General features: G+C 34.1%; 2 protein-coding genes across 3 annotated transcripts in view; one reads left to right on the top strand and one right to left on the bottom strand.

The window, feature by feature from the left end:
• Positions 1-621: 621 nt before the first annotated feature.
• Positions 622-3,958, bottom strand: LOC143227362 (protein FAM200C-like). Its single transcript, XM_076458816.1, has 2 exons — positions 3,878-3,958; positions 622-1,563 (listed from the first exon to the last, which is right to left on the bottom strand). Exons 1-2 carry the CDS (start codon positions 3,956-3,958, stop codon positions 622-624), a joined length of 1,023 nt encoding a protein of 340 aa, XP_076314931.1.
• LOC143225177 (serine/threonine-protein kinase SIK2-like) overlaps positions 3,940-21,958 on the top strand; it is an 81,260-nt gene continuing 63,241 nt past the window's right edge. Inside the window, exons 1-2 of one of the 2 annotated variants that reach the window (XM_076454136.1) lie at positions 3,940-4,219; positions 20,791-20,907. In XM_076454136.1, coding sequence (XP_076310251.1) covers positions 4,097-4,219; positions 20,791-20,907 — 240 coding nt within the window. In that variant the 5' untranslated portion in view covers positions 3,940-4,096. Of the gene's footprint in view, positions 4,220-20,369; positions 20,617-20,790; positions 20,908-21,958 lie in introns of those variants that run through there. The other variant, XM_076454137.1, reaches the window with a different exon arrangement.

The following is a 21,958-nucleotide window of genomic DNA, read 5'->3' as shown; positions in this document are numbered from 1 at the left end:
AATAACCTTGAGAAATGCTACAAGTGCTAAACAAATGCAAAATCCATGGAATTACTGAACATCATACAAAACTTTCTTATTTACTCAGTGTGAGGGTTGATATTGTTTTGCAGCCATGAGTACATCAAAGCGAGGAGTAGTGCTCGATAGACAACACCTCATGTCGGCGTCAATCACAAGCCTATTGCGTGCCGTTGTTTTCAGAGCCATCATTGCTGAGAATCCAGCTTCGCAGCGATAGGTCGAGCGGGACTAGATTAGCATAGTCAGTGCACACATCGAAAGAAGAAAATAGTCGTTCTTCAGTTTTGCCCAAAATGTAGAAAGCTCTTGTTCAGAAAAAATGACATTCATCTGAGTATCCTCATGAATTTGAAGAAATTCTACCTTGGTAGCAACATCAGTATCACTGATGGTACTCTCCTTCACTGAAAAGGGTCTGAATATCCACACATTAGTACAGCGGTCATCCAATCCTGGGAAGTAACTTTCGATGGCGGCCTTCACTACCAGAAGATGAGCTGAGATTTTTTCACGGAAACTGCATTCAGCTTCTGACATAGAAACCAGGATAGTTGTTATCTGAGGGAAGAACGTTGTGTCACCGTTCTGAACTCGTTTCTAACAAAGTTGAATCTTACACTTGAACGCTGCCACTTTGTCACAAACTGTGTGCAGCATTTCAAGATTTCCTTGGAGTGAAATGTTCAGGGAATTCACTCCAGAGAAGAAATCAGCCAGGTAGGCAACCTTTGTTACGAAATGGTCATCTTGCATCTTTTCATGAAGAAGATTCTCTTTCGAGGTACGACCTTGTTCCAACAGCATCGTTATTTTCTGTCGAAGTTGTAGCACCCGATTCAGAACTTTGCCACGTGAGAGCCAACGTACCTCCGTGTGAAAATGAAGAACACAGAAGTCAGCGTCCATTTCTTCACAAAACACTTTAAAAACTCTTGAAGTTGTTGCGCTCCCTCGGATATCGTTCACAACCTTCACAACGTCTGTGAGCACTTCTTGAAGGCCAAGTGGGAGAGTCTTCATCGCCAAAGCATAACGACGAATCATGCAATGAGTGAACGAGAAATGCGGAGCGACATTCTTCACGAAGGCTTTGAAGCCGGATCTGCAACCAATCATGGAAAGAGCCCCATCTGTACACAGACCAATAAGTGCTTCCCAACTCAGCCCATGTTTAAGGAGAAAGGTTTCTAGGATTTTGAAAATGTCTTCTCTACGAGTTGTTGTGGCCACTGGTTCAGAGAACAAGTACTCCTCCTTCATAACTTCTCTGTCAGGATAGCGAACATAAACAATGAGTTGGGAACACGAGGCAACATCTGTCGACTCATCCAGTTGCAATGAATGCACATGACTACTCTTCATAGCAATCACAACTTGCAGCAGAATATCCTCACTCGTGGAGATCCGACTTTTGACTGTATCATTCGATAGGGAAATTGTCCTCAACTGGTGTGCCTGCTGTTCTTCAAGAATTGCCTTCGTTGCTTCCAAAATGCAAGGCTTAATCAAATCTTCACCAATGGTATGAGGCTTCTTGGTCTGTGCAATTTTTAGAGCAATTCTGTTGGTTGTTTTTCTGCTGATGCCACGACTTCTATATTGGAGAAACAAGTAGAAAATGGAAACTAGATTTAAAGAACATAAAAAATCACCTTCACACTTTTTTGAATACTGCAAGTCAAATAAGCACAACATCACCATAGAAAACACCAAAATACTAAATAAAGAAACAAACATAAACAAAGGCAAAATTAAAGAAGCCTTACTTATACAACAACTGAAGTCCAAAATAAACCAATACAAAGGAACACCTTTATACCTATATTAAAAAAAATAATATAATAAATAATATAAAATTATATATTCAAATATCTAAGCCCGCCCTCTACATTCCGACACTTAGTTACACAACCCCTTTCAAACATGTGGCCAGCTTCCGGTCAGTTACCTCTTTCTTTCTTGTCACGACCTCCCGGTTAAGAACCGCTGAGGTAGACCGTATTCAGTTTTCATTCGTGTTAAAGACGTATGATTTAGAGCAGCAAAACTATAACTTATAAGGCCGAAAAACGTGTAGTTGCATAAATTTGAGTTAGACTTAACCAGAGTATCAATTTCTAGCTCAATTTTTCAAATTTATTATTCGGGTGGACGGTTACTATTAATTAATTCATTCACAACTTTTAAGCGCAAGTTTGTTAAATTTTATGAAATTCTAGTAATTTAAGAGCATTTAGCGTTATGTCATATTATTTTAAGCAATTTGCATAAATAATAGTGCTTGATACGGCTGTATCGAGTGTATGCGGATAATGACAAGAAATTGTTAATTTAGATTTCGTGACGTTGCTATTAAGAAAGCTATTAACATTTTTTTAAGAGACGAAAACTACCACCATGCATTTTAAAGACTCTGGTTGGTCTGTAGAGTATAAGTCTATTTCGAATAATGGTATGAGATCTTAAAGCTACTGTTGGTTACTATAGAGTGAGCCCAGTATGGCCAGGTAGTTAGGTAGCTCGTCTCGTAATCTGAGGGTTGTGGATTCGAATCCCCGTCACACAAACATGCTCGCCCTTTCAGCCGTGGGGATGTTAAAATGTGACGGTCAATCTTACTATTCGTTGGTAAAAGAGTTGGCGGTGGGTAGTGATGACTAGTTGTCTTCTCTCTAGTCTTACACTGCTAAATTAGGCACGGCTACCGCAGTGGCCCTTGTGTGGATTTACGCAAAATGCAAAAACCGAAACAAAACAAACCGTCACATCGACTTTAATTAATCTAAAGATTAAGGCTTATCGAAATATTTCAATTAGAATAATTAATTTATAATTAATTCAGTCACTTAGACACATATAATTATTTTGTGTTTTCAAGAATCATGCTGAATACTGTTGTCGGCTCTGTTGTCTTTCTCTCCACAACAATAAACAGAGGTTTCGATACGTATATATATATAGATTATATATGTATGTGTGCACATTATCACGTTGGAACTCTCCTACACATTAAGTGATACAACAGAAAACATACTGTACTTGAAAGTTTTTAATAACTCTTACAATCATGCTTATACGTATTTGTTTAGCATATTAGTGCTAACTGAAAAATAATTTTCTTCTCGGCTAAGATAAAATCTGTCGTTGTTATAGCTACTTGCATATATGTATTTGTGTCTATTAGCCTTCCAGTTTGGCCGTTGCATGAATATTTTTGGATACTGTACAAGTTATATTTGTGGAAAAATAGGCAACACAGGAAGGTGGGTGGTGAGATAAGTCATTTCTCGCCGCTTGCACAGGTATTACTATTATACATTATACAATAGATCACCAAATACAATTGTTATATCTACTTGATTTCCTATACAGGGTACGTCGTGCATAAATAGTACATTTTAAACACCAAATAAAAGGTTTCACGCTTTAGTATGAGTTCTGACTAAGCGACGTAACTTACAACAATTTCACAAAAATAGTAGAAATGTCCTCTCGAAAGTATTACCATAAAGAATTTAAAGTTTATACCGCCTTGGAGAAAGGGGCATTTTCCTTTAGTCCTCTCAACTGTATCAATTTCATGTAAGTAAAGTAAAGAAATATTAAAACACGTATTTTTGTTTTTTAGTGTGTATTGAAAAGTAAATTTGTCACTGGCAGATTAATTTATTATTGAACATAGCTATGAAAGAGTTAAGTGTATTTAAGAAAGAAAATAGTGTTTAACGAGTTGTTTTAACTAATGCCTACGAATCTCACACTCATTTAAATTGTGTCTATATTTTTTCAGTTAACGTTTTCGCTCCCACATTTTTTTGTAGAAAGCTTAGACCACATTTCAGCAGGTCCTTACGTCATAGCAGCGTGGTCGTATGATCTTCTCCTCGTAAGTCGATAAACTGGCAGCAGCTACTGACGTAAAAAATGACGTCATAGCGTGTTTGCTGGCGTGCACTAAAATCAGGAGAGGGAAAAGGTATGAAGTGTGAAAATGAACCGAAAAACGGCCTTTTAGCTATGCCGTCAATTTCAAAGGTAGGAAACTAGATGAACCCATGGACATAATACAGTTATGGGTATGGCCGAGAAGCCAAAAGGCCCGATTCGTGTAGGATTTTATGACATCGAGCGCACAATAGGAAAAGGGAACTTTGCCGTGGTTAAGCTAGCAAGACATCGAATAACTAAGACAGAGGTAAGGCTTAGTTCACTCATGTTTCGGCCGCTGGGATATAGCAGTCGCTTGCTAATGAAAAAGTTTGTAGTACCCTGTCAGATTTTATTAAATTTATCCGGCTGCGCTTAGTTCAAAAATAGCTTAATTAATTTCCTTTTCTTTATAAGGTCACTGAGTGAATTTAGTAGAGATGTGATTAATTTATAATTTATCATAATTTATCGGGTCAATGTATGTTAAATCAAAAACGGATTTTTCCAGAACTTACTAAAGTTATATGTGATTCCTGTTTCAAAGCGTTTGGAAACACTAACAGTATTGTCAGTATAAGTTAATAGTATTATAGTTTTGTTTGTTTCATTCCATCATAGAAATAAAATTTAAAACGTTTGCTTGTTTGTAATTAAGCACAAAGCTACACAAAGCGCTATCTGTGCTCTGCCAACCACTGGAATCGAAACTCAGTTTCTAGCGTTTTTAAGTCCAGACAGCTGTGCTGCTGGAGGTCATTTTAAAAGTGATGTAATTTAATTTTAATAGAAATCATAAACCTAAATTTGATTTGAAGAAAGTTGTGTAAAACGTATAACATTTACAGTCACCAACTTCATCTTGTTCAATAAAAACAATTCTTAAAGTAGTTTGGTGATATAAATAACGTCTCAACAAATATTATCTTCGGCATTGGATACAACATACAGAGTGTCTTTGATATATTGTTGCATTCTTCTTTGTTTCCACTCATAATTACTGATGATGTAGTCATTTAAGTCTTTTCGGAACCAAAAACTGAGAAAGACTAGTTTACTGGTTCGCCATTTCTGAGTTTAATTGGAGAAACTAAAATAAATATAATTAATGATAAACAATATGGTGTTAAAATAGAAGTATAATTGACCGTAATGAAAAAGAAACAACTAATTCTGCTTTGTAAGAACTTTGATAAAACTGATAAAAATTACATTTCAACAATTTAGTTTACACCGAGACAGATGCTGTTTAAATTATTGATAATATATATTGTGTCTCAACCATAATTACATATGTCGTATCTAAGCCGGCTTGATGATCCTTGGTATTAGACGAAACGCTTATAATGTGATTGATATGTTATTATAGTCTTTATTTTTTTTTTTTTTTACTTTTACTCATAATAACTTCTTATAAACACTATGCACTAGCATTGTAAGTAGGGTTAGATATGTTGCAATTTACTTAAGAGCAGCAGTGCTGTTATGGCTAAAGTAATCAACCCTCTGTGATCCATTTTTCTCAAGTTCAAATCCCATTCATATCAGCTACAAACAGTTTATTAGCCATTGTATATAGAGTTTTGTCGAAGTAACTTTTAAAACGTTACATATTTAACATAGTCTTCAATACTTAAAAAACAAAAGTGATTATCATATCAGCTACATCAAATAAATGTAATATTTGTGCTTCTGGAATGTTTGAATGTGGACTCTTTCGATAAAGATAATTTCTGTATCGCAAGATATTACATAGGAAATGTATTAAGTATTTTGCATTGCTAATATTACAGTTAAATACCTAACATAGCCATTTTAATGAATCTTGATCTTGATAAATATTTGATAAACGTTGTTATTTTATGTTCTTATTGAATTGTTTTAATTCCCAAACCAATATTATCTAGAACACTAGCAATGATGTGATCACCTTGAATTTCTATTGAGCAGAACTAAAAATTTAATAATTTTTTTAAACAAATAAAGTTTGATTTTGCTGACTTTAGCTTTGGGCACAGCATGGCCAGGTGGTTAAGGCACTCGACTCGTAATCCGAGGGTCGCGGGTTCGAATCCCTTTCAGACCAAACATGTTCACTCTTTCCCCTTTGGGGGCGTGGTAGTGTGACGGTCAATTCCTCTATTCGTTGGTAAAAGAGTAGCCCAAGAATTGGAGGTGGGTGGTGATGACTAGCTGTCTTACCTATAGTCTTACATTGCTAATTTAGGGACGGCTAGCGCAGATAGCCCTCGTGTAGCTTTGCGCTAAATTCAAAACAGACCAAACATACAGTTGTATGTTTGTAATCATATACTGTCGGAGAAAACATTAATAATCCCATATTACATCTCCAACTGCATGGTAGTTGGAGAAGCATAGTGATATATAGAGAAAAATAATAAAAAAAATATTATATAAAACAATAGATGTGACACATGAAGTTCATGCTTTATTTTGTTAAATTAAAATATAGAGAGTTGAAATACCATACTATGTGTGTTGTTTTTGTTGATGTTATTTTTGAAGAAATATCTAATACAAGATATGTTACCAAATCAAATTATTTTATATATTTTTTCTGTAGGAAATGACCGAAAGTTATTTCCAGATATGATAAAAAAAACGTAGTATATAGTATTGTTGTAATGTTGTTGTTTCTTTGTTGATGGATTCTTTTAAATTAGTCATCCGCTGGGATAACGGTAAAGCTACGGATTTATAACGTTAAAATCAGGAGTTCGATTCCCCTCGTTGGACACAGCAGATAGCCCATCTAGCTTTGCTATAAGAAAACACAAGCAAGCAAACAATTCTCTTTTAAATTATCTGGTGAATATAACACAAGTATAGGCTCACCTAGTCTATAACAGATTAGTTTATTTCTTCCATAACGTTTTTTTAAAGACTTGTACACTTTTCAAGTAAATATGTGCGAAAAACAAAATAGATTCAAGAATATAAACAAAGTAACTGATTCATGGTGAAAAAAGGAAGTTTATATTCTTGATACTTCGCTGTTTCACCACATGCTTACTTACCCAGAAGAATATCTCACTTGTATTTATATCTTAATCGCTTTTCTAGATATTTTGCCTAACCTCTCGCTCATTAATATTTCCGATTATTCTAGGACTAACTTGGTCTTAACGTGATTCGCGTTCTAGCTAACATCTAAATTACAACAAAAATATAGCTTGTGAGACTACCCCATTTCTAGATTGTGAAGTCCCTTGAACACTCTTAATACAAAAATAAAATGTAACACTACACAAAATTATACATTCGCAAGTCTTTCTGGTGGTATTCATTTGTGAGGCCCATGTCATACTGTTGGAATGGCATCTTATTTGTTGCCACTCGCTATCTTGTTGCTGAAGGTGTTCGTCCTGGTTAAGTGATCCAGTGAGTTTACTGGTGGCTTTATCTTTCATTATCCCAGAACGGTCCATAACTTGTACTCTTTCATGCCCATTAATGTATCATTAACAGCTGATGTGAAGTGTATGTGTACCTGTGGAATACATCAATAAACTGCATGCATAACCAGGATCCTGAATGTGAGGTCAACGAGTCAGAGGTGGGAAAGGACTCCGTCTCGATTCATGTTGCCCAGACAGCGAAGGTTATCATCTCTAGTCTAGGATTTGGATGCTTGTGAAACTTGCCGATCCTGACAAAACTGACTGAGCTTGCTGCATATTATGATGTCATACAAAGCAACTGAGTAGAGATCTAGAAGCTACTTTCTGAATATGATCATGTTTCTCAGGAAATACTACTTCCTGTTGCATAATATATATGCATATATATATATATATATATATATATATATATATACCGTACTCTCCTCTATAAAAACACATCCTAAAATGTTCACAAACATACGTGGAGCTCACCGCACAGCAAATAGAAAAAGTCACTTAAAAATGGAAGTGTATGATAAGATGGTAAACGAATGGATGTTCCATTATGGAGTTTTGGTCTGATTGTGGTATGTTATAACAAACTGAAAGCAACTTAAATCTGATTGGACTGGTTCATATCTTGTGCTCTTTTAGATTGTCTTATCAACCTCCAACCTACAGCTGATGTCAGTATATGAGTGCCCACAGAACACGTCGATAAACTCCTTTTGTATGAACTTCTCGTACACTGACATGACCAGGTGTCTGAAGTTGAGACAAATGAATTAGAGGACAATGAGGAGACCGTCTTGAATCATAATTACTCACCTGACAAGGGCGAAATGAGTGAAAGGACTTACCTCACTGCCCATGATGAACGACCTGTAAAATTGCTGATGTTAAAAGAAAAAGAAACATATCTGACAATTAGTCTAACATTAACCTTGTGATTGATATCAATGGAATTGATCCATCATAATTCATCAGGATGATTAAATAGTTGAAAGATTCGAAGAGGAGTTGCGACCATTGCATTTTGAGCTATTAAGTGTCATTGTAGAGCACAACATATACACTACATTGTACAATTACTTGTTGGTCATTGCTAGTTAGAACAGTTACTAATTTCGGACGATCATTGAATTAAAAAAAAGATGCTATTTGAATTCTGAGTTATTGGGTAGTGTTGTGCAGTAGAATGCATGGACTACATTTTCCACTACTACTCGATCATCCACAGTTAGCACAGTTTATTTGCTGTAAGATGAATGGGATTTAAATGGCTTCCATGAAGACTTTCACTAAATGAAATATCTACTGAACGGCAGATAATATACTGCTAAAAAATTAAAGTAACAAGTACATATTTCAGTATATTTTTGTCATAACGAAATTTATGTATGAAAAACATATCCGTTCGTCTACAAGTGTATTTTTTAAGCTTGTGAGTGAAGTTTGAAGCAAATCAAACAAGACTCACATCATTCAAGGAGAATACAACTCAAGGTACCCTATATAAGGCTGTTACATGAATCTATGCATTTCCCGTTAATTCTCGAAACAAACACCAACATGGATCTTTTGTGGCTCGTTTTTTCAGTGTATACCTTCATTTTGTGTACCCAAGCAGTCAGGCGCCGTCTGACAGAGAACGAGGTGGCCAGGGCGGTCCAGATGCTGGAGGATGGCCAGACCCAAAGTAAGATGGCACAGCGCGTCGGTGTGTTAACAAGCCTCATCAGTCGACTTTGGCGACGATATCAGGAGACGAACTCTTATGGCAGGAGACCAGGTCAAGGCTGTCAACGCTGCACAACAACCAGAGAGGATCGTTACATCGTGATTATCGCTCTGCGGAACAGGTTAGCTACGGCTTGGTTACTGTGAAATGACCTTCAGCATTCCACTGGAACCAGTGTGTCAACTCAAACATTTCTGCACGAAGGACGCCTTAGGGTCAGACGGCCTGCAAGAGGAGTTATTCTGGCAGCGCGACACTGTGCAGCTAGGTTGGAGTTTGCTCGTCAGGACCTGGACTGGGAACTTCGTCAACGGGCCACCATGCTGTGAACAGACGAGAGCAGGTTCACTGTGTCTCGTGATGATGGACGTGCGAGAGTGTGGAGACGCAGAGGAGAGTGATAATCATACAGAACATGCTACCTTTTTATGTTAGATTCTTGTCTGTATTATATAGGGAGGCATGAGGATTCTATAAGAAGTGAGGGATTTGTTTTAGTTCTGAATGTATATTGAGATACAGTTGTGGCAACACAATTATTGATTCTGACTGATTATAGTGTAGTTTATCCAGACTTTGCTGCTGATTCTTATTTTTTGATACTTGAAATGAAAAATGAGGTGAATGTAATGGAATTTAAATGACAGTATAATAATTATTGAGGTATTCCAAGATGGGCAATCTGTTATAAACTACTAGAATACTGTAATGGTATTATACATATATAACAATATATATGTATATAAATAAATATATATGTGCTTCATGTTACATACATCAACATCATACGAAGTCATTAATGAGTGTTATATACAATGACTGGACTAATTTCACAAAGAACAAAACAGTAGGCAAATAGGCTTTAAGATAATGGATTCTATCTTGATGTTAAGAATTGATGAGTGTGAGATTAACCACGATAACTGATCTAAAAGATATTATTTGAAAATACAGTGCACCTGTTATGTTAATTAATAGTAGAAGTAGAATAAACGTTAATATAAAATATATGGCAGATAGTGAATTTTCATTGAAGAAATAAAGGTAAGAAACAACCTCACTGTCTTGTGGGACAACTATATGGTAGGAAAAGTATGAAGCTAGGTCTAAAAATATGTTTTTTATTCTAGCTGTATGACAGAGACAGCAAAAGTCATTTGATCAATTTCTGGTATCAAAGTCTATGATCATGTCCCTTAACCTGTTCATAAATGCACATAAGCACATTTAAGACTGATACTTCACAAAACTTTAAATTCTTAGTTGCAAATTAAGACTATGCTCACTGGAAAGTCTAACCTAGAATTGGTGGAGCAGAGAACATGGACAGCTGGTTGCTGATTTTTAGTGCAAACTAACACATACACATTACTGTTAAAATCTACCTAGCTTTTACACAGAATTTATAGATGTTATATTGCTTCTTGGTGTGTAGCACGTGGCTAAAATTCGGTCATTAACCAAACTGAGGTCATCAACTCTTGATCTCATGATCCCAGCACAAATAGCTTCGACTGTTTGTAAACTTGCAACATAATCATTGACATCATTATGCTTACTAAATCTCACTATCTGCCTATTAAATTTACTTTAAACGTATTATTACTGTGAGATAGCAGATTGTACTTTTATTATATTATGATTTTGTTTACCATCCAGTTATTATTTCTTTTATCTTGGATTTTAAATATGAATATTTAGTTATATGAAAGTGCTAAATCACCTTCTAGTTAAAACACATCGAATATGAATATGTTTGTACTATGAAACTGATACAAGCTTCCTATAGTAACATGAGATGTAATTTCGTGGTGAAACAACTAAATAAACTGACTTGAGCTTATACGACTTAGTTCTTGAAATATAGATAAAATGTACTATTAGTAATTGTTACTCAATATTGTTATTGATCTTGCAGTTATTTAAATTTGGAATATTGAGAGTTTTTATGAAATAACTATTTTCTACTTCAGTTTCTTCTTAATTCCTTTGTTTATTGAAATAATTAATAATATTGATATTTATTTTATGTTGCTCTTTAATGTTAGTATTAAGTTCGGGACAGGCGCATATTAATTAACCGTGTTTTTGGTAAGTGATGAAGTTCATATTCCAACTGTTTGAAAGTTTTATTTTGTATTTCTGTCGTTGAAAATTTGTTATTAATTTGCTTCTGTTTGATCCTGTCTGAAGCGGCTGTTTGTTTAAGTCTGTTACATTAGCACCTGAACAGGGACAATTTCATATAGGGTATTTGAACTTTTTACTGAGTGGTTTATTTTTCAGTTCAGTAAATAGTAATTATTTTAGCAATAATTTAAGTTAATTTAAGTATAAGTTCACTTTGAACTGAAAGTAACTCTTGCTACGAAATGTAACGATGCTGGTGTAGCATGTTTGAAGCAGTATATGGCAGTATTGATATAACAGGTTCAAATGTTAACACACGTGGTGACTGATTTACTAGAGAGAGAGAGGGAAACCAAATTTCCCTTCCCTCCACCTCAAACTCTGAGAGTTCATTCTACCTCTAGCCCTGTGGAAAGTTCTGTCACCACACTACCCCTACCTGTTGAGAAATTCGACAGTAAGTTGGATCTTAATGTCTCGGAATTTCTTAAAAGTTTAAAAAGACATATTTATGTGTATCAAATATCTGAGAATATATTGGCTGAAACTGCAACTTCTTGTTTGAGGGGAGGGATACTAGAATGGTGGAAGGCTTTAGGATCAGAAATGTCTTTTGAGCACTGGAGAGAGGTTAAAGAAACCTTGACTGATTTGTATCAAGCAATGTTAGATAACATAAAATTCGTGAAATAACTCTCTAGTAGCAAGCACCTTAGTAATACCGGAGAATTAGTTGAGACTTCTTTTGGAAAACTATAAAAAACATATAAACTACGAAACCTTAAAGCTACAAAGAGAGAAATTGTGGAGTGTATAACATCCTGTTTGCTGTATTACAACCACACTAGTGTCTGTCAATACGGATTGACTTTGGATGCCTACATTACTCAATTTGACTGTTCTACGTTGCGATATGCTTCCATTTTGACATCTACTCTGTTCACAATTTTTCCTATATCTACTGTCATGGCATCAATTTATGTATTATTGTTATTCTTATCGCATGAAAGACCTATAACTTCATCTTCTATTTAGTCACCTCGTACTCTGTTATCATTGGTCTTAATTTTCTTGTCTTTTATCTTTTTAAGTTTGTTTAACTGTTTTTAATATTTCAGATTTTTTTCTTTTTCATATGGTTTAGTTTAGTCAATCTTTTTTAAACCAATTAACGTATATCAGATATGCGCCTTTACCAATTATTTGTTGTATTAAGAAATTTACTGGTCTCATTTGTGTGAGCTCTTTAAAAGGGCCATTTCATAATTTAGTCATTTAAATGTATTTCCGTTTTAACAATGGCGGCGTATAACAGTACCTTATCATCTAACTTCATTTTATTAATTTTTCAATTTCTATCTACCTGCTTTTCTTTACTTTCGGCTGTCTGGGTCAAATGTTCATATGCTATTATAAATGCTATTTGCATTCTATGTAGCATTTCTGCTTTATATTCCTCATCTATAGTATAATTAATCTTTCTTGGAACCAACATCTATTGAGTTGGCAACATCACCTCTCTCTCCTCCATGTAGTAAGAAGGAAAGGACACTCTTGAGTAGATTCATCTACTGTGGTCCTCCGCTAGTACAGCGTAAGTCTACGGATTTACAACGCTAAAATCAGAGATTCGATTCTCCTCGGTGGACTCAGCAGATAGCCCGATGCGTCTTTGCTATAACAAAACACGTACATACACACACATTCATTTGCTGTGCTTTTCTAAGATAATAACACTATTTGAACTTGCTTATCCCATGTTTTCTGATCTGCTTTTCATGCCCAACAAGATTTATTGAATCTTTCTATTAATTTGTTAACAGCTGTGTAGTTATTACGTTGTTTCTTATTTCATTTTCACATTGTAAGTCACGTACCTTTATTTAATTTTGAAATGAAGCATGTACTTCCACCTCTCGGTAAACATTATAATATTACTCATTGAGCTACAATTTGATTCTTACATTTTTTATACGTTCACTTGTAGTATGATCTCAATCCTAAACTTTTTTATACCCATCTCCACTTTATTTTCATAATTTTATTTATTACTCACTTTGAGCAGTCTACTGATTCTCCTATTCTAATCTTACTTAATGCATTCTACATTAGATTTTTTTCTTTTTGAATTACTTAAAATTGTAGTCTTTTAATACTAGCACCCACCTTGCTAGATGACAGGTCTCTCAGCGTCATTAGCTACTATAAGGGTACATGATCCGTAATTTTGGAGTATTTCCTACTGTACATATAACAATAGAATGTCTAGGTACCACGTAAAATAACCATACTCTGTCATTGAGTAACTTATTTTAGCTTTTTCCTACTCTCTGCTTTGATATATTTAAGAGTATTATTTATCCTTTAAATCTAACTGAAATATGACTGCTCCTTTATTGAATTAAGGGTAACTCAAAATTACCGGCGTAATTACTGAATTCCCTTACTTTTTGAATACCCCTTGTCTTTTATATGCTCACTGTAAACCTAGGCCTTCTTGTTTGTTTTTGAATTTTGCGCACAGCTAAGCGAAGGTTATTTGCGCCAACCTCCCTAATTCAACAGTGAAATATTAGAGGGAAGGCAGCTAGTTATTATCACTTGCTGCCAACTCTTTGGCTACTCTTTTACCAACGAACAGTGGGAATTGACCATAATGCCCTTACAACTGAAAGGGCGAGCATGTTTGGTGTGACAAACACAGCAACCATCTGGCCGTTCCAGGCCTAAACCTTATTTGTAATTTGTGTGAGAGGGCTTGCAAATACTACAAAATGTGGGATTAATCTCCCCTAAAATTATAAAAAACCTTTAAAATGCACGATTATGTTGGTACTGAATAATTATTACAGACCTCTAACTTTTAGGAGCAAGTTTTATACCTTCTACACTTACCATGTGACCTAAATAATCTACCTCTTTTCTCATGAATAGACTCTTAGCTTTAATGCTGAATTTTCATTCTGTATATCAGATACAAGACTTAATCTTTCTAATTGTTGTATAACACTTTCTGAAAAAAAATTATGCCATCTCACTGACAAAGAGCATTATGTAAATCAAATCAAATTCTCTTGAACTGGTATTGTCCGGATGTTAATATCGATAGAGTCTTCCTCAACCACAATAGCTAACTTGCAGATTCATAGACGAATGTTCATACTTTTACTTACATGAACTGTCCAATATCTCTTGACACAGAAGTAAGTCATTAATAGGTACTGAATTTCATTTTCTAAAATCATTTCAAAATTTTACCACCTGTTTCAGGAATTAACACATTTGAAGCTGCATGAGTAATGCTACTGTCATTTATAATTCGTGCCCCCCAGTGGCTCAGCGGTATGTCTGCGGGCTTACAACGCTAAAAACCGGGTTTCGATACCCGTGGTGGGCAGAGCACAGATAGCTCATTGTGTAGCTTTGTGCTTAATTCAAAACAACATTTATAATTCGTTGGTTAAACATGTCCTTTATGCATGCTTTAACCCTACTCGGTGCTTTTGGGTGGTTCTTATTTACAGGTAAAATTTCAAGTTAGAAATTCTAAAACTATCACCCTTTAGTTTTGTTTCAATATGCAAAAATCATTCATTTTTGATACTATTTAAAGGTTGCTCAATGAAGTTAAATTCTTGATTGCAGTGGTCTGGTACTGTATATCCTATGATATAAAACACTTTTGTAATCTTCATAAATGATTCAATGAATATGTTATTATTTTATTGCATGCACATTAGTATATCACATAATTATATGATTTTGATGTAGTTAGTTACTTTTCCATTTTTATTGTTTGTTTTTGCTGTTAAGAAAACGTCCTCTATGATTTTACATAACTCGAAGGAAAAATTGTTTCTGTTCGTATTTCTTTGATATGATGACATTTGTTCCCCAGTATGAGCAGTACTTCTTTCAGCACTGTCGTTTACCACATTCATGTGTTGAATATTTTGTAATTAGTCCTCTCTCGGCTCTCACGACTCTGGGTCGATCTCGAAACAGGACTTCGAGTCATCTGAAGAAGTCTTTTGTGTTCTTTATGTGAACAGTTTCGATTTACACGTCCTCAGCTTCCTGATAATCAGCTGAATGTGCTTCTGAGACTCATCTCTGCCTTCCTTCGTATTTAATGCTTTACCATTGCTTCATTTGTCCCTATGGAAATAGCTGAATTAAAGAATGTCAAACCGATGAGATCTTTATTGAGATATCATTCATGTCCAGCAAATATTCGACAAGTTATTTACCTGTTCCCTATTAGAATTTACCTTTTGGTAGTTAAGAAGACATTTTAGGAAGTTAAACTTATTGTGATGAGCACAACTGAAATCATGAGTAGTGTATTATGCCCTAAGATAGACTTGAATAGTCTTCTTTCTTCAATGTCAGTGATCTTAAACAGTCCCATAAACCTACAGATATTCGCTCTCAATTACGCACGATACAGTAATCCAGGAGTTACAAATCGCACTTCATGAGAAGAGATACCACGAAGAAAGTTTATGGCTAATTCAAGAAGCCCTCAATAACGATTTTTAGGTAGCTGACCAAAGGTGTCTTGTAACAAACTCATTGCCACTGTCCTTAACTTCGTCTGTGACTTCTGCTACTTCATCAGGGTCAGCTGCAATATTATAACTAAACTCATGGTTACTCATTGCTTTATACTTCAGCCACTAATAGTAAAATAAACCTAGGAAGTATATGTGAAAAGGTTGGAAATAGAAAGTTTTAGGAGAATTAATTTGGACCTTCATGATCAATACTAACAACAACATAACACTACTATTGACTTTATTTTGCATTTTTCAACTTTAAAACTTTTATGGTATAAACTGCATGTATTTTTAAATTTATTTGTCAATGTCTATAGCAAATAATTCGTACTAGAGGAATTCGTGTTATAACACTTCTTATTTGAAGAGTATTAACAAATGTTTGAGTGGTCACTATCAAACTTTGGTTCTCACTTGTGCCTAGACGTTCTTGATCCATGTTCTTTGTGATTCTGTGTGATTAAATACAAAGATTATCTTCGTCGTAGATATGCTAAGCCCCAGATCTGAATATATCTTCATGTTCTGAACAGTATATGAATATTTTTTGTTAAAAAGAACTGTTACATACCATTGCCATTAAACAGAATCATATTATAAATTCCACTCTCTTTCAGTGTCCACTTTTACAAATTGATTTCTAGTGATTAAACATTCCAGATTAGCTACCAGGTGACTGTTAAATCAATAAAACGGTAAGTTGCACAAAATAGTGATGAATAAGTACAAAATATGCAATCAACCCAATCCCTTGTATCGGAGAGTATATGCAATATGATTGTCTAGTAAACTGTTTACAACCACCTTTTATCATTCCAACTCACACAGATTAAATATTACAAAATTTCATAACTAAAAAATCTTGAGAAAAGAATGTAATATGACTAAAACAGCATTATTGAAATATCTCAAAACATTTGTGGTTTCACATTCTATCAGAGATTGTAACTTCCTTTAAATAATTTGTGGACTTACGAGAAATATCAAAAAAATGTTCTCAAATTATATCTACATAAACTTTTGGTGTAACTCTTTTGCGTAACATTTGTAAAATGCCTAGTTTTCTAAAACACATCATAAATTTGAGAAGTAACACTTTTGACTTCAAAATTTCTTTTTCATGATGCATAAACGTTTATTTTTAATTAAAAAGTATGTGAAATTCAGCATCGACGGTGTAACAATTATCATGTATACTTCCTATTAATTCATTCATTTCTATTTCAAACTTGAAATTATGAATATATTTCCAATTATTTCGTAAAATAATAAATATTTGAGTAAAGACCTAGAAGTTGTTTCTGAAAAAAAAAGAGATCAAATTTCCAATGTATTCGACGGTAATTTTACGTTTATTTATTATATAGTTTTTCCTTCTTACACAATAGTTGTATCACATTATATAACATTTTAGACAATATCACAAAAATCTATCTCAGAACGGCTCGTATGGATGGGTATTAACTCTTTTATTGATACGTTTCGACCTTCCTAGGTCATCTTCAGGTTAAGAAAGAGAGAGTTTGAATGTGACCGTTGCTGGACACATGTCTTAGGGACAAGAGTATAAACGGGTACTGGATTGTAGGGGGCGTTGCAGGAAGATTTTAGGTTATTAATTAGTATAGGTATAAAGTTGTTCCTTCATATTGGTTTAATTTTGGTTTTAGCTGCTGTATAAGTAGGGCTTCTTTGATTTTGCGTTTGTTTACATTTGTTTCACTACTTAATATCTGGGTGTTTTTTATGTTTATGATGTGTTAATTTGATTTATAGTGATCAAAAACGTGTGAATGTTTTTTTTTGTTCTTTGAATCTAGTTTTCGTTTTTCTGCTTGTTTTTCCAATACAGAAGTCGTAACAGTTGTTACATTGTATTTTATAAATTATGTTGGTGTTGTGTTTGTCAGTGTAGTTTTTACATATCATGGACTTTAGTTTTGTACCTTGTTTTTGAATAAATTTGGTGTTTACTAGAATGTTGTGTTTTGTTATCAGTTTTTTGTTGTTGCAAATGTTGATTATTTTTTCGCTTATATAAAGTTTTATAATTTATTTATCTTGGGATTTATTATTACTTGTTTGTCGTCGATCTAGGTGTGTCTGTATAATTTTTTCACTGTTTTTTTAGGAAATTTGTTGATGTTGATAAAGTGTTGTTTTATTTTGTTGATTTCATGTTAATTTTATCAGGTGAACATAGTTTTGTGGCTGTGTTTATTTGGTTTCTTAATATGTTGAGTTTTTGTTTTGTTTCATGTGCTGAGTCGCAGGGAACGTATAATTTAGTACGGGTGATTTTTTTGTGGATTTTGTTTTGAATTGTGTATCACTTCTAGTGATTTTGAGGTTAAGAAATGCTATTTGGTTAGTTTTTCCTATTCACAGATGAATGTAATATTGGGGTGTATCGAGTTAACGTGATTGAAAAATCTAAGTGTGTGTTCTGTAGATTCTGTAGGTGAAGAGGTAGATTACAGAGATTACATCAACACTGGCCATTAAGGCTTTATGACTTAGTTGATTAAGAATAGATTTAAAGTTAAAATAGTCTTTGTAAAAGGAGCCGGCTGATAATACATATTTAGAAAATGCCCACGCAATGTATTTACCGAAACGTTGTTTTCTCCTTATGAAATAAAATTGTTAATACACGTACCAGCCGTTCTGAGATATCTTTTTATTTCAAGTAAGTTTTTCGTCATCAAGAATATCACAAATGTATTGATTAACAATAAAATGTAAACAGATTTTAGAAAATACCGTATAACCATAGTACCGCAGAACAAAACGCATTTAAGACATAAAAATTCCCGTAATAGAAGTAAATACACAGAAGTTTTAATATCACTCAAGCTTACTTTTCCAGTCGTGTCATAACTGAAATAACTTTCTGTGCTCTCAACAACAAATTATTTCCTACATTATCAGTTATTATGGAGAAGATACTAGGTTTATTTTTACTTTATCCAAACATAAGACTGATAGCTGTTTATATCGAAGTAAAGATCCAATACCTTTAGCTCTTGCTATAGAGAGATACTTTTTCTTCACAAACATTATAGCAACTTCAAAGCGTTGGGTTGTGCAACTCTTCATGTTACATTCGTATCTTTTGTACTATGGTTAGACGATCAGAGTAACAAAGTTTGAATTTAGCATAATGTTATTGGAGTGAAAAATTTCAGGCCTGGAGACTACATAACGAGAAGTTGTTTATTTGAAATTAAGCATAAAGCTACATAATGGGTTATCTGTGCTCTGCCCACAACGGTTATCGAAACCCGGTTTCTAACTGTGTGAGTTCGCAAACATACCACTGTGTCATTGGAGGACGCATAATTAGAGGTAAGGAATTTAATGTAGAGGATATTTTCCCGAAGGAGTGTCCCTGAATGTACCTCCATTTGTACATAATAGGAAGCGTCAAATGTCAGCGCAGGACGTTGACAAGACAAGGAGAATAACATTAGTGAGAGTACCTGTTGAAAGTGTGATAAGAATAAATGTCTCATATTTTGGAATAAAAACAGTTCTAATAAATATTTAATATAGCTAACCATATATTTACAGTGTGTGCTTACATCCAGTTATTTCACCTGATAACAGGTTGAGTCATCGTAAGATGCAAGTGATTGTATGCAGTGACGAAATTTTTGTCTTTTAGGAGTGTATTTTAGTTTACTGTTAATGTCAGTACGTTATTCAAAAACCGTAGTTCAAATGAAAGTATAGTGAATCTTGTATGATAACATGTTTTTACCATAAACTGTTTGAAATACAATTTGCAGAAAGATACATGAGTAAACAATATTGGAAGTTTGCACATATCGACTTTGTTTTATAGAAATTCAGGATGCTGGAAAGTAGTGTAAATGTGCAGAGAAGACTTCCATAATAGTGAGCAGGTCTGTGATTCCGTTATAAGAACGAATAAGAAAGTGTCATTCTAGTCATCCTGTAATGCTATATACGGTAGGGGGATGGACAATGGAACAATCTACTGTGTTCATATTACCCCAGAGAACCTGGTAGTGTATTTAGTAATCATCTTTGACCTGCACAACTGAGCTTGCCTGAAAGAAGCTTGAATGTCACATTTGTGACTGAATCAATTGCTTACTGTATTATGTGTAGAATGGTCTGTGACATTTTGTTGAAAGCAGGCTTGCACCTTACGAAAATGTTGTGCAACCCGATATTGTACAGGGCTCTAATAAAGAAATACATCATTATAAACAGAGTATATTCCTCAAAGAACCATTTCAAAAATACAGTGGATAATATACATATATATTCTGATTTTCACTTAATGGCTTCATTGTTCTGAGGAAAATTTTTGAAAGTTTTCTGTTTTGTTGGATGTTATTCTTTTTTTTTTTCATTTCTTCCTAAAAAAATAGGTCCTCTGTTTATTATTCAGTTAAATTCAGAAAAATATTTTTCAATATTTGTACATGTACTTTCATAAATCATTAGTGGAATACTGAAACACGTAAGGGTTTTAACACTACTAGTCTGAAGTCCAAGGTTATGATACAAGGCTCCGCACCATACTCGTAATATTTAGAAGAGCTACACGAAAAGGGCTAACCTATAGTTTTATTTTGGAACGTTTCTCTTCTGTTACTTTAATCACATATTGTGTTTACCATATTTTAGGTAACTGTGGTAAAAAGGCTTTGTATTTTTGTCAAAAAACTTTGGAGTGTCAATCGTGTGTGGATCTTAGACTGCTTCATTTATAGGAAGGATTGTTTTCTGATGAAAGATAACTGCTACTTATTAACAATTCATACAAAAATAGCAAGACTTCATCCTTTGTGAGGAGGTATAATATTTTAGCCTTGTGTTTATTTTGTAAATCTTCAAAGGGAAATAAAATTAAACTTTCTTACCTTTTAATGTAGAGTCTTTCTGAATTTTTTAATACTTTGACTTATATGTTGTGCTTTATCTGTTAGTCAGCGATACTCAGTATACTAAATTTACTTTTCTCTACTAGGTGGCTATCAAAATTATCGACAAATCTCATCTGGATAAAGTAAACTTGGAGAAAGTGTACCGAGAAGTTCAGATAATGAAACAACTTTCGCATCCTAATATCATCAAGCTTTACCAGGTACGAGTTTTCCTATAGCAGAGCTGGAGAAGTTCTTATAACAATCTATATTCTCTCACATAAATAAAACTTAAATTTTCTATTTGGAATTAGAACAGTTTTGAAATATTTGTCTTTAGTCACTAGTGTACAGACCCGGCATGGCCAGGTGGTAATCCAAGAGTCACGGGTTCGAATCCCCGTCACACCAAACATGCTCGCCCTTTCAGCAGTGAGAGCGTTATAATGTGACGGTCAATTTGTTGGTAAAACAGTAGCCTAAGAGTTGGCGGTGGGTGGTGATGACTAGCTGCCCTCCCTCTAGTCTTACACTTGTGAATTAGAGACGGCTAGCGCAGATAGCCCTCGTGTAGCTCTGCGCGAAATTCAAAACAAACCAAAACTAGCGTACACATAGATAATCTGCTCTCCATAACTAAATTAATGTGAATTAAAATGTAATTCTAAATAGATATTAAACTCCAACGTTTTTAAAGGTGTATTAAAGAAAAGACCGAAGAAAGCGAATCTTTGATAACCTCCAATATTCTGTAGATGTCATTAAAAGGAAATATTTATTGTTATACATTATATAAAAGTTTTGTTTTCTACATGTTTTCTTTGGCTTTTACAGTCCTCTCAGTAAAACAAATAATTTATTCATATGATTAGTTAAAAATATTAATTTGTATCAAATTAATTTTATTCGATCTCCACGAAAACAAATGTTCTATTTGCTTGTAAGGCAATCAGTATTTCATAATGGGGATGTAGCTCCTATGTACCAGGTAGTTACTCTGTTAGTGATATTCAATTAAAACTACCTGATGATATCAATCCCTAAGTTTCTTTATTGTTAACTATTTCAGAACCTATTAGAAAAGTCATTTTCTTACATTTTCATGAAAAATACAAAATTATTTAATGTGTTTTTACAGAACCTTTCATAAGACAATAAAGATCACATATTTATAAATGCATGTAACCATACAACTGTTCATGATTATTGAATTATAGGCTTTAATGAAACTCCTGCAAATAGCATGCAATTCCAAAAAAAAAAAAAAACTTT

This window comes from Tachypleus tridentatus, chromosome 9, assembly GCF_004210375.1.
Source record: "Tachypleus tridentatus isolate NWPU-2018 chromosome 9, ASM421037v1, whole genome shotgun sequence".
In the NCBI taxonomy this organism is placed as follows: Eukaryota; Metazoa; Arthropoda; class Merostomata; order Xiphosura; family Limulidae; genus Tachypleus; species Tachypleus tridentatus.
The sequence above is the reverse complement of the archived record's forward strand: the minus strand, read 5'-3'. Positions and strand labels throughout refer to the sequence as shown.

Coding starts and splice junctions, on each gene's coding strand:
- LOC143227362 (XM_076458816.1), bottom strand. CDS start 3,958: ATGACGTCATTTTTTACGTCAGTAGCTGCTGCCAGTTTATCGACTTAC. Junction 1,564..3,877: donor TACGACCACGCTGCTATGAC/GTAAGGACCTGC, acceptor AAAATTGCACAG/ACCAAGAAGCCTCATACCAT.